A 16,171-nucleotide genomic window follows, 5' to 3' on the forward strand; every position below is an offset into this window, starting at 1 on the left:
TCAGAGAAACAAAACCGGAAGTAGTCTCAGAGGTTTTCTGACACAGCCCGACTCCTCCTCCCGTGACTTCTCTCCTCTGACCCCGTAAAACCTCCAGACTCCTGAACTCAGTGGACTCAGCTAATATCAGCACCCAACCGGACCAAAATCTACATTTTTACATCTATAATGCATATTCAGTCAATCCATCATCATGCCTTCAGATCCTGCAGTCCTTCCATCCTCCACAGCCCGTTTACTGCCTGTACCTAGTGCTTCTCTTCTCTGCTTAAACAGACTCTGCTACACCTGAATATACTTGATTTTTAAGGGACCACCTTCAGTTTTTATGCTTACAAGTGGAGGATGATTTTAAATCCCCACTTTATTGATTTTAAGTTTAAACAATCCATTCATTATTAAAGCAGCACCAGACAAGATACAGTAGCTTACAGAAGCCACTTGTAGCCTTTTAACAATCATAATTTATCACTACAAACTTGTTAAGACATCGCCAAGAAGATATGCATGTAACAAATGTAAACAAAGGAAATGATTCATCTCGCACCTTTTAAAAATTAATTAATATATATATAAATATATATACAGAAAGTTGATGGACCTCCACTGTGGGATTCTAGTAGAGACATAGACTGTATACAAGAAGTGGTCGTAGCCTCCTGCGTTTTCTGTTACGGCCAGCCGGGGGGCGAAAAGAAGTCTGCCAAACACTGAGCCTCCTCTCTTGATTTATTCCCTCAGTAAACATGTTCCTAATGAGTTTATGGTCTCAATCTCTAGTTTCAAGTCTTCTTCAACACAGCATTTAGTCACTGATGCTCCCATTTAGAGTCACAGAGGCCATAAAGCAGGGCAGGGTTTAGGGCGGGGCTACCTGTGAGTGACAAGTTGCAACCCCTTGCTCTAGTCCAGCTCAACCCTTTCGCCCAAATACAGTCACTTCTGTCTCCTTAAATCCAAGATGGCGACGGCCTAAATGCCAACCTTAAGGCTTCAGAACAATTGGTGACATCACAGCGGCTACGTCTACTTCTTATTAACAGTCTATGTTGTTAGCACATTTTAATCCATCGGATCAGTGCTGATTTGAATTCCATAAGTGTATAAAAGACTGCAACTAATGATTATTTTGCTTATGCATCAAACAGTCTGACAAATTTACCGCTTAAAGGCAGAGAAAATATTGCAGTGCAGTTTAAAGATAGAGAAACACTAATCTTATAATCCTTCCAGCTCTGTATGAAAGTCCATAAAGAATGCAACATGTGTGGCTTCTAACATGTTATAAAAGTAGACTTTACAAGGAAGCTGTGCCATCGTAAAAGTGCCTTCAAATTACTTCAGTCAAATATGACCAACTTGGCCTTATACCTAAAGCCAACACACACAACTACACGCCTGAAACGTAGCTCGAACTAGATTTAAAATGACCTTTAAATAGTTTTAATTAATCATAAACTGGGTGAATGTTTAGGATCTATTCAGGTGGAGCATTTTATTTCACACGTCTGAATGCACTTCTATGCCTTAGTTTTAACTGCTTTCTTAACCGTTGTTGTGTTTGCAGTTAAAAATTAGTATAAAATAACAAAACAATGAAATATTCTTTATCTTTTCTTTTTTAAACTCGTCTCTGAAATCTACTTTTTCACTTCTGACTAAAATCCTGCATCATTCTCGGGGGAAACAGTATTTTCATATGCAGGGACTGTTAACGGGGTCCTGACAGAGGTTAGGGAAACATGACATAAAAGTATTTTTTATGGATTATAAATTGTACATATAATATATTTGCAGCATCGAAAAAAGAGCATATTTAATTTATGCAACAAAAAAACAAGTTTTTAAGATCTTAATGTCTCGTTTTTCTAAATAATGTTTACAAAAAATCTCAAAAATACGACTTATAATATATTCTGAGCATCAGAAAAGAGCATATTTATTTTATGCACAAAAAAAGCGGAAGTGTATGTTGTGTTTTAGGATGAAGTTTTACATGATGGTGTGTCGTTTACATACTGTTTGATGGAGTGTGAAGCTTTGATCTGTTTGTGTCTTTAACTGTAATACAGTGTTTGTTTGGCTGCTGTCGCATGAAAACCACCGGGGGTCGCTCTTCTTCCCTCATGATTTAAAAAATGATTCACCAAATTTTACCCTCAATATTATTTTTTTTTACCCAATGCGCCAAAAATAATCACAAATCAACTAAAACAGTTAAAACGTGTCATAATTAGAAATATTTAGATCTAAATGTGCTCATGCGACAGCAGTGTATGTTGTATTTATTCCTGTTTGTAGAAAGTGTGTATATATTGATTAAGCCAATCAGGGGACTAATACATTCCAGGAAGTAAAAACACCACTATCTTTTGTTCTCGCCACAATTTGAAGGAACACAAGTCTTTATTTCTTCACCACTATTCTGACAATGTTAGAAAACAAGTATTAGAAATGTCACGATTTTCCTTCAATTCAAAACCTTCGAAAGCAGACGTTTTATATCCCAGGACGAATCATTACAAGAGTTGTCTGACTTATTTTTTTCCAAAGCATTCCAGAAAAACACTTGTCTCTGTATCTGTTTATTTTGTGTCCCTCGTGTTAAACCTTTTGTTTGATTTTATCAGTGACACAAAAGCATCATGTGACTGCAGCTTGTTGCACAAACATCCTGTCATTCTCAAACTTCAAGGGGAATTTGTACATTTTTTAACCAAGGCCTTTTTCTTTTTTTTACACATTTTGGAGTCAAAATGACGATTAGGTATAAAGAGTTTTGGAATTGCTTCTGCAGATTGTTTCAGGCGGCTGCTGTGAAACAGGCTGTAATGGCTGCAACATAATCATTGATGGATCAACTAAATGGTCCACTAAAAGCTCTTGTTGTTTCCACTGACAGGCTCTGATTGTTATTCTAAGTGTCTGACAACATTACAGAAAGGATCCCTACAGAGATACACCTCCTTGTTAAGGTACTATGCTTTATTTTCCATGCCACCAGACTCCACTGAAAAAAAACAGCAATTTTACCCTGCAGAACTTGTTGGAGTTGCCTGTCTTTGCTGCCTAAAACAGTTAGTTTGTTTGCAAACAAACTAACAGTTTTATGCTGTTGTAGACGAGCAATTCCCTTATTCTGTGAGGTTAAATTACTGGTTTTGTCAATGGAGTCTGGTGTGTTTGAAGAGAGCGACGTAATGTCCGTTTCTGGTTTAAAAAAATCATCTTCCTCCGTAACAAAAAGGTCTATCTCTGTAGGGATCCTTTCTGTAATGTTGTCACACACTTAGAATAACAATCTGAGCCTGTCGGTGGAAACAACAAGAACTTTTAGAGGATGCACTTTGATTTTGTTGCAGGCATTACAGCACGTTTCACCGTTGCATGCTTGAAGAATTTACTTGAGCAATTCCAATTTGTCATTTAGACCCCAAAAAATTGGGCCCAGGTTCAAGAATATCTGAATTCCCCTTTTAACAGTCTTAATGCACCAGTGTACATAGATAATGACCACTTAATGTGCAGTTGTTGTAAATAAGGGCCTTTTTTTGTATTGTGACTTTGTCCGAGATTTTAATCTGTGGATTCATGTGGGAAAGGGAACATTTGGGGGAAGTGAAAATGTAAAGTGGGTGGGAATTAAAAAAGGAGAATTGGGCGGGTGATTTTTTTCCACTTGTAAAGAAACCTTGATAACACAGCAGCTGCACACAGTTTGAATCATTGTAAAACTCCACAAGGTGCTTGATTATTCTGACCTTAACATGGATGTTTAAGAGAGAACAATCGAGCACTTTGCAGGGAGTTATTTGAAATGTGTTTTGTTTCAATGTTGTCTTGGTTTGTTGTATAGCGTCTTGCATGTTCCTCCATATCCAACTATGTTATCTTAGTGTAGTCCGTAGAGTAGAAACCAGCAAAATATAAAAAAACTGCATCAGCAACACTGTGTCCTTTGACTTATTTCTGGTCCCGGTCTTTATTCTGTCTTTTTGTTGAGGAATAAGTTCGCAGTTCAGCTAAAGTGTTTGAGTATGAGCTGCTTCCGCAGGTCCTCCGCCTCGCTGTCTCTGTCCTCGGGCCTCTGTTCGAGGCTCTCGGGCTGCTCCAGCGGGTCGGTTCTCTCCAGAGTCCAGGCGTCTAATCCGGACTGCAGGGAGGCGTTATGGAGGACGCAGCAGGCGAGCAAGATGGCCGAACTTTTCTCTGGAGAATACTGCAGAGGAGGGATGACAAGGTAGATAGATTGATGATAGATGTTAATGAGAAAGAAGCTCTTTATTACATCGCTGTCTTCAAATGCACCAGACTCCATTGACAAAAACAGCAATTTTACGTTGCCTTGATTAGTTTGTTTTTAATGTTTTTGTGTGTTATGTATATTGTGTTGGATGCATGCTAACCCTTCAAAACATTTAAATCACACAATAACACAATCAGCTTAAGGCAATGGTACATAAGCCACTCCCGTTTTCTGTGAGGTAAAATTACTGTTTTTGTCAATGGAGTCTGGTGGATTTGAAGCGCAACTCCAAAGCTATTACCTATTAGTTATATAGACCCAAAAATATGTACAAATGTTCATGTTTTCAATGTTTAAACCGATCAAGAAGAGGCTGAGTGTACACTCCAGAGCTGGTATAAATACTGATCTATCCACCATCGCTGTAAAACACTGTTAAAGTAGAAGAAAGTACCTGTAGGTATCCTTTGGTGCCGTCCAAACATCTGAATCTGGTCTGGATGGCTCTGAACGTTCGGTCCACTATCTCATGTGTAGCAGCGTGAGCCAGATTATACTGAAACTCTGCAGGGGATTCTGGGCTGTCGACCGGGGTCATCAACCACTTCCTTAGAGGGTAACGGCGGTCCCCTGGAAAACAGAAACAATTCCTCTTCTGGACCTTTTTAGACTCCACAGATTAACTTACAGAGTCTGAAATGAACGTCTCACCCAGCAGCCAGCCCTCCTCGATGTCCTGCAGCTGTTTGAAGAAAGACGATTTTTCCAGAATCTCTGTGTCTTTGAGTCCACCGGGCCACGTTTCTGCACTGAGTAACAGTCCTCGGGCATTACAGACCAGCTGACAGCCCACAGAGTGAAAGCCCTTCTTGTTCACGTATGAGAAATCCTCACTGTTTGGAGCTTTGATGGTGACCTGTGCAAAGAATAAAGAGGAGGAGGGATAAGTTAGGATGTCACCTGCATATATAATGTTCGGAAGTTTTAAAGATTATACCTGAACACAGTCAAGCACACCAAGAATTCCTGGGAATCCCGCCACTCTCTGAAACTCCTGAAGGGTCAGGTCTCTGCTGGAGGGATCTCTGTGCAGGAAACATGATTATTAAGGTAGGCTGTTCTTCAAGGCCAGAAGTCACAGATGTATTCCTGTATAGTAGACTGGTATCATACCCATTGAACATGATGAACTGTGGAGCCTTCTCCACAAGGGCTCTGGTCACATTGGTCACACATCTTGACATGGACGCCTGGCTGATTCCTATAGTGTCTCCCATAGACGTCTGGAAGGAGCCTGATGTGTAGAAGCCCAAAGCAGCCAACACCTGAACCTCAGGACTGATCGCTCTGGACCGCTGGGTACGTCTGCACAGAGCCTTTACACACACAGAAATACATTTAAAGAGAGTTTTTAAGCAGGATTATTCAACACTGAGGATTAGTATATACTCACCTCTCTGAGTAACTCCACCAGGTAGAGGATAAACTGTCTGGGGAAGCCAAACTGAGTGAGGAGGAAATTGTCTGAGACAGAGTCCAGATCAAAGCGGTCCAGGGTTTTGTGGCCTCGCCCGTGTAGGAGGAGATCACAGTCTAAGATGGCTATCGGGATCGCCATGCTGTGGGTAAAACAAACATTGATTGATGCTTGATGAATGATTTACATTAATTATAAGCTCCTATTGGTATATTTTCATGCTGTAATCAATAATTTCAACTAATACTTTGTCTGTGTCAATGTCTATGTCTTCTGTCAATAAGATGTGCTATAATTATATTTTCACCCTTTTAATGCTTGGATTCAAACATTTTATATACATTACTTGAGTTACTTATTCTCTTTTGCTTATTGAGATACAAAAGTTTAAGGTTAATGACACTTTTGTTCTGTTTCATCTAATAAAAATGCAAATAAAGCCTTTTTTTGGCTGATTATTTTAAAGGTATGACTCTCCAGCATTGAACAACAGTAGTCAGGTTTTAAAGCGTATTACAAGTAGGCAACTATGGTAGCATTTGCTGCATAGTTAGTACATTTTGCAGAAACAGTACAGCTCTTTTATACACTTTGAAGATAGTTATATTTATAGAATATCCTTTAAAATGTGTCTTGTTAATTATTATTTTATTAAAGCTTCATTACGGTATCAATCCTGCAGTTAACCTGTTTACTTTATTCTATTTTTTTATGTTTATTGTTATGTATCAAAACACCAAGAAAAAATACCTTGTAAGTATCAGTAAACCCCCCTTTGAATGTGCACTACTGTATAAATGAATCGAGTCAAGCTAACATGCTAACTAGCTAGCTAGCAAGCTCGTTTATTAGCGTTCCTAATTGCAGCCAACGTTAATTGCGCTCTGAAGAAAACTCTGCTAACACACGTTGCTGAATATCTGTAAATGAAAATTAAAGCATAATGTAGTTCTTCGGCAATTTTGCAGGAAGGAGCTCTTACCTTGAGAGAAGTCATGCAGCACTTGTAAACAAAACACGCTACAGGTAAACCTAGCTTGCAACGCACATGCGCAGATTCAACACAGTTACGTTTACTGCGTATTGTTTTACAGTAAAAATGGTTGTTTAGTTGTTAAAAAAATATTATATCTCGTGTAATAGTATTTAATATTAGGTGCGGTGTCTCGTGTTTTTTTTTACACCAGATATTTTATGGACGTTTACAAAGAAAATAAATAACGAAAGTGCGGATGTGAAACGGCTGCTGTCCAAACACGTCGACATGGAGAAGATAAACAGAAAAGTAGCACAGTCGCTGTTGACGTTGTGAATATCAGAATTGGGCGTCTAAATGTTTGTGGAAAACAGCGTTGCATGTCGTCTTTCTTAAATCGAGTCGCGTTTAATTGAAGCTACGTTGTAAAGGAAAAAGCTAATGTAAGTTTGGCTGTTTTGTGATGAAGCTAAAGTGCGTGTTATTTAGCTAGCTAGCTAACATTAGCTAAAAGCTAACGGCAGTTGACCAGTGAGTCACCTATTCAGTACCTGTGCCTCCCCTTTGTGACACGTAAATGTTGAGTAATTATTGATATTTTGACTTTATTTCACTCATTTAATGTACCACGTTGAGTAAGTAAGCGTTTAAAACGGTTGTCAGTGTGTGTAGTTTATTATGACCTCCATATCTAATTAGGACAATTTCATGTCAACGTGGAGGCCTAGCATGCTAACATGTAACACAAACATTTGCTTTATAGATGGTTAAAAATGTGAATTACCACTATTTTCCCCCGTTAATAACAAAGGTAGCGTTTTTGTTGTATTTTATTTTTGCTCCCAGTTATAAATTGTTAATTTTGCCAGGTAGTAAAGCACTGTTTTGGGGGTTTAAATAGCTTGTTTTGGTCCAATTGTTGTTTATAGAGCTACTTTAATGCAGTGGAAAATCTTCATTTTAAATACTGAAATAATTCATGAACTTGCCAGCAACCGTATGTAAGACTAGTTAGCTGTATTTACTTAGCATATTTCAAATACAGAGGCAATTCCAAGCAATTTACAGGCAAAAATAAAATTATATAAATTACATTTCAAACAAATAACAGTAAAAAAAAACATAATAAAATGTTTTAAAATATAATAGAATTAATTGGAAAAATTGAGATTAAATAAAATAGGATGAAATATAATGCACAAAATGCAGTGACAGTGCAAATTTAGGTGGTAAATTATGTTAAATGCAACAAAGGAATTAAAAATGTAGTAGGGAAAACAATTATTTTACTATACTACTATAGATGCATTTAATATCTATATTAAGTTGGCTTCTAATGTTTTCAGCATGTATTATCCTAATTACTTAATACTGTGTTGAACATATTGGCAGATATTTTCCCAGCTGTAAGTGGGTTACCATCACGATTCTGTGTTATGATCATCTCTAATATGTTGCCTTTTTTTTTAGGGTCGTGTCAACATGGACAGTGGCCTGAGTCCGCAGGATAAAAAAGACCTGGACAAGTTCATTAAGTTCTTTGCCTTGAAGGTGAGATGTCTGTAAATGTGTTGTTTACAGCACAGGGTATGACTTCATGCATATATAAATGTAGTGGTTGTTATTATAGTGTAGGTCTTTGAAGGGATGTTGCATTGTAGTAGCTTTGTTTACATTTTTCCTGAAGGGGAATTCAATGAAGCTCAGGTTTAAAGATACCAGAATTCCCTTTTTAAAAGATTAATTGAAATATTTGATGATATAATATTTAACAGCAACATGTCACTCTACAAACAAAGTCCCTGTTATCCTCTGGTCTTCAGCTTTTATATGGACTGTGTCTTATGTTCTGTTTATAGACAGTCCAGGTGATCGTCCAGGCTCGTCTTGGAGAGAAGATATGCACTCGCTCGTCTTCATCGCCTACAGGCTCTGATTGGGTATAATTATCTCTCTTACCAGTTCACAGTAGATCTTCACATACATGTTACTGGGTTGGGTTGTTGGTCTTTTTCTATAAAGATGTGTTAATCAATTTAATTTGTTGTAGTTTAATTTGGCCATCAAAGACATCCCGGAGGTGACTCATGAAGCCAAGAAGGCGCTGGCCGGTCAGCTCCCCGGCATCGGGCGCTCCATGTGTGTGGAGATCTCCCTGAAGACGTCAGAGGTAAAACATCAGTCTCTTGTCTCTTTTGTAGAGTTACTATTTAACCAGAGGGGCTCGGACTTTGCAGGAACTCTAATATATAATGTCTTGAAACATAAAACATAATCACTTATAGACCCAGTAGATAAACGTCACCAGACTTGTTACACATTTTCAAGAGAAATCAAACTTCTCATTAACTTTTGAATGTTTCAGGGCGACTCAATGGAGTTGGAAACCTGGTGCCTGGAGATGAACGAAAAGTGAGTGACTTTTGCTTTACATGTTTGTGCACAACAGATAGAGATTGTAAGGCAGCTAAAAATGGAAGGGCACAGAAATGACATCACAACCAGCAGTTTCGGTGAAGAAAATGCTGATTCTCGCAGCTGCTTTTAGTTCTAAATGGGCGTCTTTGTCTTATTTCAGTGACATTTTGTAGTTATAGTTTACTCCTCCTCTCCTCTGCTTTTTTTGTCGACCTTTACGCCAGAGAGGAAGTGAGTCTGTGCAAAACTTCCTGCCAAAACAGATCCGCACAACAATCCAAGAACCGTTAAAAACCATTGAAGACACATGTGATGCTGCCTTTGTATGCTGCTGTAAGACCTGTTACACCTGATCTTCTGATTATTTATGCAGGTGTAGTCTGTGAGCTGTGCAGCTGCAAGAAAAGCCTAAACAGACTCTCTATTTTGCTTCAATCAAATATTAAACGACTTTGAAGCCCAAAATAATTTAATTGGACATAAATGCAGCGCAGCATCTTAAATTGTTGTCTTTAATTAAAACCATGTAGAAAAAGGAAATGGGAAATAAGAAGCACAAATAATAACACAATCGACATTTATTTGCCTCCACTCTTCTGAATATTGCTGAGTGGATGTGTCTGTCTCTCCTGCAGGTGCGATAAGGACATCAAGGTGTCGTACACGGTCTACAATCGCCTGTCTGTCCTCCTGAAGTCTCTGCTGGCCATCACCAGAGTAACACCCGCCTACAAGTTGTCCAGAAAGCAGGGACACGACTATGTTATTCTCTACAGGTGAGTTGACTCTACCTGTCTCTATAAACAGCTGGTTTCACTGGCCAACTTACGCGCTGAACCAACTTTGATCTCCAGTCTGTCTGCAAACAGCTGCACTGGTTTCCCTCAAGTTAGGCCATGTGTCAGTCATGGGACTGTGGCTCTTTCAAAATGACTACGTGCAAACATGTGGCACATATTTGACCTACTCTTATTAGGCTCTACAGCTTAACGAGTCCAGGTTGATAAATTCTGTTTTTATCTTTAAATGCTGGAAGAATTTAATTGATGAAGGACACGTTATAATCTTTTTCTGCTTCTCTCATGTCTAGGATTTACTTCGGGGAAGTCCAGCTGAGTGGATTAGGAGAAGGTAAATAAGAACATCTTTACTTAACTTTGTGTTCAATAGATGAGTTATATCTGCTTTAAAAGATGGACAGGCGGAGGGCGCTTGCTCTGGCTTTGATGGAGTGTGAGAGGCTGTTCCCAAATACAGTAAACACAGGGAATCAGAGATCCGTGTGGGCGCATGAGACCCTCAGAAAGAGGAAAAATACACGGCGAGTACCACCAGCTGGCCCAAGAGCAGAAGGCCCGCCTCTCCATGCATCTGATTGGACAATGAGAAAAAACCGTCATGACGCAAAAGCAGCACGCAAAAACCTTCCCTCTCACTGAAAGCAAATACAAAAAGCCCAGCTGCTTAAACACGCTCTGTCTGATCAGGACCTAATGCTGACATGATGAAACCAAGGTCTTTAAATGTGCTGTTTTTATGTGTAAGACCTTATTTACGAAGGTGCTCAAGGGCTTAAACATAACATTATCCTGGTGTTATATATCGCTTGCCTCAGCTGCAGAAATACTTTCACTAAACTTGACAGCAAACATGAAATACAACTTTTAATTGTCACCTAGACCAAGTATAACAATTTAAAAATAATTTAATAAAGTAACTTTAGATTAAATGTGTAATGGGTTCTATGCACTGATAATTTCCTTTTGTTGTAAAGGTTTTCAGACGGTGCGCGTCGGTGTCGTTGGCACTCCTGTTGGCACAGTCACTCTATCATGTGCTTACCGCACCAACCTGGCCTTCATGTCCAACAGGTAACTCAAACACTACATATCAAACAACAGTCTGACACACTTACTTTCATTGAAAACACCTCTTTTCATTTTAATCATCATCAACTCTCAAAATGTCTTCGTCCTCTGCAGGCAGTTTGAGCGGTCGGCTCCCATCATGGGGATCATCGTGGATCACTTTGTGGATCCTCCCTGCAGCAGCCAGCGGCCTGCAAACATGGGACATCCCTGCAACTACAGGTAGCTACGTTACACTCAACTTACAGCAGGAGCTGATGTTGACCAGGTTGATGCTTTGCAGTGATTTAAAGCTCATCTTTCTCTTTAGCATGAGACCTTTCAGAATAAAAGTTGAAAATAAAACAAAGCTGTAAAAATAAAAGCTTATAACTTCCTGTGTGTGTGTCCAGAGCTCCAGACGAGGACGATGGAGGCCCGTTTGCAGGCGTTCAGGACTCACAGGAAGTCTGCACCACCTCCTTCTCCACCTCCCCTCCCTCCCAGGTAAGCGCACACACCTGCTCCTCTTTATGATCTCTCTTTATCCTGTAACTTCTTCTCTGTTTTCATTTCTCTTTTCTCTCTTTGTCCGTTTTCTTTCCTGTTGTCTTCTATTGTACGTTTATCTGTGTGTGTGCGTGCGCGTGTGTACTATCTCAGTGTGTGTGTACACTGAGCCCTTCGCCCTCTAAACTGTCTAAGCCCCTCCCACTGGACAGTCTGCAGATTCCATTGGCTCCTGGACTTGTCACTCACACTGTGAGTCTTTACTGGCCACTGTGAGAGTGTGACTGTGTGTGATGCACTTTTAACTTAACAACACTGTCGCTTACTCCGATTCATCTTTTTATTCTGGTGTGTGTGTTGCTCCTGGATGTGTCTGACTTTTCTTACCATCATTTCGACTGTGCTTAAAGGGGCGTTCTGTCATTTTCCAACCTTACTAATTTTGATGTGAATCAATTATATTCCTAAATATGAGAGTGTTAGGAAGATGTTTGACTTACCTGGAAAAGACCAATCATTGAGGTGACAGTGGCCCTACCGTAAGATCTTCCTCTTTTAAAAAACAAACATGCAACAAGGACTTGGGAAGCCAAATTTATCGTACGATTATAACTTAAATCAGCATCTTATTCTTGCGGCCTCTAAAGCTGTGTCTCAATTCAGCGACTACGAATGCCTCTTTCATCGACGCTAAGGCTGAACTGGAATTAGACGGTCTGGTCGACGCAGGATTTTCCTCTGAATCTCGAGATACGTTGGACCATGAAGGACGCACCCGATGGATCCTTCGTGGCGCGGGAAAAGGAGGACGCATCTGACATAGTGGTCGACCGATATGTGTTTTTCAATGGCCGATGCCAGTATTTATATTACTGATATATGAGGCCAATATCATGTTGTTGCTTATTTTTGCATTTGATAAAACACAAAAAAGTTAGACACAAACTTGCTGAACTTCTTGTAGTTATTGTTATTGAGTTAGATGTTTAACAGCGGAGCCTTCCCCTTTAAGAACGGTGGCCTTATGTGTGACGTCTGGCAGGTTGGTTACAGGAAGTGAATGTAGACTGTGTAGAGAAAGTACCTGCACAGACGAGGCTGCCTGTTGTTAGATCCCGAGTTACCCCTTTTCGGGAAGTACTGGTCCAGCTCTCCGTTTAAAGTGTTAGATCTTTAGCCTAAAGTGTATTACCCTAATATTATAAAGATGATTAAGCTGGTAGTGAGGAAATTAGTCTAGCTCCTAACTACCTACATCCGAGCGGCTTCCCTGCTTCCTCTGTCAGTACCAGGGCTCTTCTACTGGGTAAAGTGTCAATCAGTCTTGTTATTTGCTAGAAAGATTTTTTGTCTTGGGAACTTCAAACAAAAGGAGACGTGTTATGCAGACGTGTTTTGCTTAATCGGCCTTGTGAGCGCAGACATCGGTTAATCGGTCTATCACTAATCTGAAGGAGCCTTTGACGCGCCGCTGTGACGCAATCAGCCTTCAAACACGTCCTTCGAAGGATGCAGCCGCTGGATTGGGACACAGCTTCAATCAAAGCAAAACAATAGCAAAAGATGTAGTTTAATGGTGTCATAAAGCAGCGTGGGATCATGGGAGTTGTTGTTTTTATTGTTAAATACGTTTTATTCACGTCATGTCATTTTAGTCCATTTTAGTTATTTATAGATTTCAAAGTGAAAGTACTGTCGTTGTGGTCATACAGGTTAAAGTGTAGGAAAGTGTTTTTGTCTGACATCCCCTCTCTCTTTCTGTCTCTCTCTAGCTCCTTGCTTCCAGGTTATCATACCAGCCTTCAGCTCTAGGGGGCGCTGCCGAGCTCTGTCACCCCGCTGCCAATCCAAACCAGGTGATACTCCGATCAGTGACCTCTTCCTCTGACATGTGCACCCGGTCAGAGCACTAAAACTCTTCTGCTCTCCCTCTTTAGATGTTTCATGCTGGGAAAGAGGGCGGGGTCGTGTTGGTTCCTGCACAGCCTCCTCATGGAGCTGATGCACACCTGACCGTAGAGCACGCCCCCAACACACCTGGCAGCAGGTAAGGGAGATTTCTCCTGATCAGCATCTAAAAAATAACTTGTTATCGTGTTCCTGTAACATCTCCTCCTCTTTCTTCCCAGCGCTGATGACGACGGGCTGTCAAACAGCGGAGACGGACGGAGGGATGATGGACGGAGGAGCGCGTCTCCCTCCGACCCCGTGGAGTCTCTCAACGCGTTCACGCGGAAAATCGGAGCGTTTGTTAATAAAACCAACACACAGGTACATTAAACACCTGTAATCACACGTTAGCCTGTTAGATCTGACTTTAATGATCTGAAACATGACATTCTGTGTGTGTGTAGATAACAGCAGCCAGTCTGGATCTTCCGTTTGCTGCGTTCGCTCCTCGAGGCCTGGACTCGGAGGAGAACGACCCCATGGTAGTTTAACATTCTAAGACCTTCCCTCTTAAAGCAGTTTGTCTTTAAATCTAAACGTGTACGCTTCTGTTCAGGTGCAGCCTCCAGACTCTCCTCCCTGCCCGTCCCCCCTGCAAGCCAGTCTTCACTCTCAGGGCTCAGAAGGATCGGGGCCGCAGGACGACTTCGTCATGATCGACTTTGTATGTATTATTTTTCCACACAGGGAAAATCTGCATCACTAAATGTAACTGATAGATTGAAAGGTGGTATTTATCATCACGTTCAAGCAGTTCAGACTGGGAGTAGGTTGAAAAAAGGCTCAGCTTACTGTTTTAGAAATGTAACATCAGTTGGTGTAAAGATGTTCTATTTGCAGCCAGTGGAGGTCTCACTCCAACCAAAGTTTAGATAGTTTAAAATAATGATCTCATCTCGTTTTTCTGCTTTCTAATTTAGGATTTATTGACATAGATGTTAATATGTTAATGTCTGAATTTGTGTGATATGTTGTGCAGATTTAACAGTGTATCTTCATGCGTTTGTAGCGTCCAGCCTTCTCTAAAGACGACTTGTTGCCGATGGATTTGGGCACTTTCTACCGCGAGTTTCAAAACCCTCCTCAGCTGGCGAGCCTCTCCCTGCACATCAGCTCGCAGTCCATGGCCGACGACCTGGTAACACACTTCCCACTTCTACCTTCAAAATAAAGCTCTCAAATGTTTAACGACTGTTAATAACGGTGACTCACGTTTTCTGCCTGCAGGACTCGCTGCCCGAGAAGCTGGCCGTGTACGAGAAGAACATCGACGAGTTTGACGCGTTTGTGGACACGCTGCAGTAGAGGAAGGAGCACACGTGAGGAAAGACTAATGAAAGGGAGAATCAGACTCTGTAGTTGTTTGTCCTGTGAGAATCACTCTGACTAAATCACCACATTTCAATGTGAGACTCCTCTTCCTGCCCGGCACGTTCATCAGATCGTCCTCGTCACTGTATATATCGATTCTCTCAAACTAAAAATCACAAGGTCAGACTTCCTGCTTTGATTAGTTCACCTGTAGCTACTTCCTGTTAGACACCGAGGGTTTCCTCTCCATCATGGCCTTTCTGACTCGAGAAATCTTCAAAAGCTGGTCTTTATAAATTAATTGCTTTTAGCCTTATGGTGGAAACTAGTCAATCATAACACTCATTTGCAGGACTGACTGAAGTAGTTGAGGGTTCACTGCCTTGCTCAAAGGAAACTGACTCATTTACACACAGCAGGTGTTTCCCAGCTGGTCTGGGGATTTAAATTGCCAATGTTAGCGTTAGCGTAGCGCCCCAAGATGGAGTTTAAACTGAATTAAATGCTTCCCTTGTGTGTATAGAGAACACTTTCTGAACACTGATGCAACAGTCCTGCAATACATAATGATTTAATGTGATTCTCTGCAGGGTTGTTGTACGAGACTGAATTAGTTGTAGCTACCTAGCACACTGGTCACAGAGCGTATTTACTGTACGACATGCTTGTGTATATTTCAGGGTTTGTTCATTTGGGGTTCAGACGTCGTCAGAAGGCACCGGGTCATCATCCACGACTGTTTGGTTGAGAGCTTTAATTTAATCGTTTCTTTGCTGTTGGTCTAAATGTCCTAATAAAGCATGGCTGCTCTGTTCAAACACCTGATGTCTGTCTGACATTGTGTTGTAGACAGTGTTATAAACTTACACTCGGCTTAGCTTTAACGAACCTTTTAAACTTTAACAGGGATTATTTACATTTTCAGGACGTCTAAATGACTTAAAGGTACAAACACATTTTGAAATACTGCAATGTAAGTTTCAGGGATCCATCTCTGTAGGGATCCTTTTTGCAAAGAGTGAGATGCTTTTCTTCTCCCCAGAAACAGCCGTTAACATCGCTCTCCAAAACGCACCAGACTCCATTCACAAAAACAGTCATTTTAAACTTGCAGAACACAAGAGTTTCTGGTCTACTGCTGCTTGGACTGGTGAGGGTGTTTGTCATCGTGTTTTATTCCATCCGAGCTAACCCCTTTAAACTTTCAAACTCAACAATCGTAGCAGCAGCAGACCAGAAACTCTTGTGTTCTGCTACATTAAAATGACTGTCAATGGAGTCTGGTGTCTTTAAGCGAGCAATGCAACGTCCGTTTCTGGTAAAAATCATCCTCTTCAACAAAAAGGTCCATCTCTGTAGGGATCCTTTTTGCAAAGAGTAAAATGCCTTTTCCCACAAACAGCTCTAATATCACTCTACAAAACACACCAGACTCC

At 40.6% G+C, this 16,171-nt stretch overlaps 3 protein-coding genes across 4 annotated transcripts in view; 2 read left to right on the forward strand and 1 right to left on the reverse strand.

Moving 5' to 3' along the window:
- creb3l1 (cAMP responsive element binding protein 3-like 1) overlaps nt 1-3,288 on the forward strand; it is a 37,078-nt gene extending 33,790 nt beyond the window's left edge. Inside the window, exon 13 of the mRNA XM_069675535.1 lies at nt 5-3,288. Within this exon, the coding sequence (XP_069531636.1) occupies nt 5-41 (37 nt within the window). The 3' untranslated portion in view covers nt 42-3,288. The remainder of the gene's footprint in view (nt 1-4) is intronic.
- A 32-nt stretch (nt 3,289-3,320) lies between these two features.
- Nucleotides 3,321-5,864, reverse strand: harbi1 (harbinger transposase derived 1). Its single transcript, XM_069675536.1, has 6 exons — nt 5,700-5,864; nt 5,420-5,622; nt 5,244-5,331; nt 4,958-5,162; nt 4,701-4,876; nt 3,321-4,219 (listed from the first exon to the last, which is right to left on the reverse strand). The coding sequence occupies exons 1-6, from the start codon at nt 5,862-5,864 to the stop codon at nt 4,019-4,021; spliced, it is 1,038 nt and encodes a 345-aa protein (XP_069531637.1). The 3' UTR covers nt 3,321-4,018.
- Nucleotides 5,865-6,995: 1,131 nt separating this feature from the next.
- Nucleotides 6,996-15,553, forward strand: atg13 (ATG13 autophagy related 13 homolog (S. cerevisiae)). 2 transcript variants are annotated; one of them, XM_069675180.1, is made up of 18 exons: nt 6,996-7,142; nt 8,170-8,250; nt 8,559-8,639; nt 8,750-8,869; nt 9,065-9,111; nt 9,753-9,893; nt 10,208-10,248; nt 10,892-10,988; nt 11,100-11,207; nt 11,378-11,471; nt 11,628-11,726; nt 13,247-13,330; nt 13,412-13,521; nt 13,604-13,745; nt 13,829-13,906; nt 13,981-14,088; nt 14,434-14,562; nt 14,652-15,553. In XM_069675180.1, exons 2-18 carry the CDS (start codon nt 8,182-8,184, stop codon nt 14,727-14,729), a joined length of 1,626 nt encoding a protein of 541 aa, XP_069531281.1. In that variant the 5' UTR covers nt 6,996-7,142; nt 8,170-8,181; the 3' UTR covers nt 14,730-15,553. The 2 variants fall into 2 exon arrangements, with proteins under 2 accessions (XP_069531281.1, XP_069531282.1); XM_069675181.1 differs by lacking the exon at nt 11,628-11,726.
- The last annotated feature ends 618 nt before the right edge of the window (nt 15,554-16,171 follow it).

This window comes from Semicossyphus pulcher, unplaced genomic scaffold, assembly GCF_022749685.1.
Source record: "Semicossyphus pulcher isolate SPU_LCO1_2020_fin unplaced genomic scaffold, fSemPul1.0.p SCAF_24, whole genome shotgun sequence".
Classification (NCBI taxonomy): Eukaryota; Metazoa; Chordata; class Actinopteri; order Labriformes; family Labridae; genus Semicossyphus; species Semicossyphus pulcher.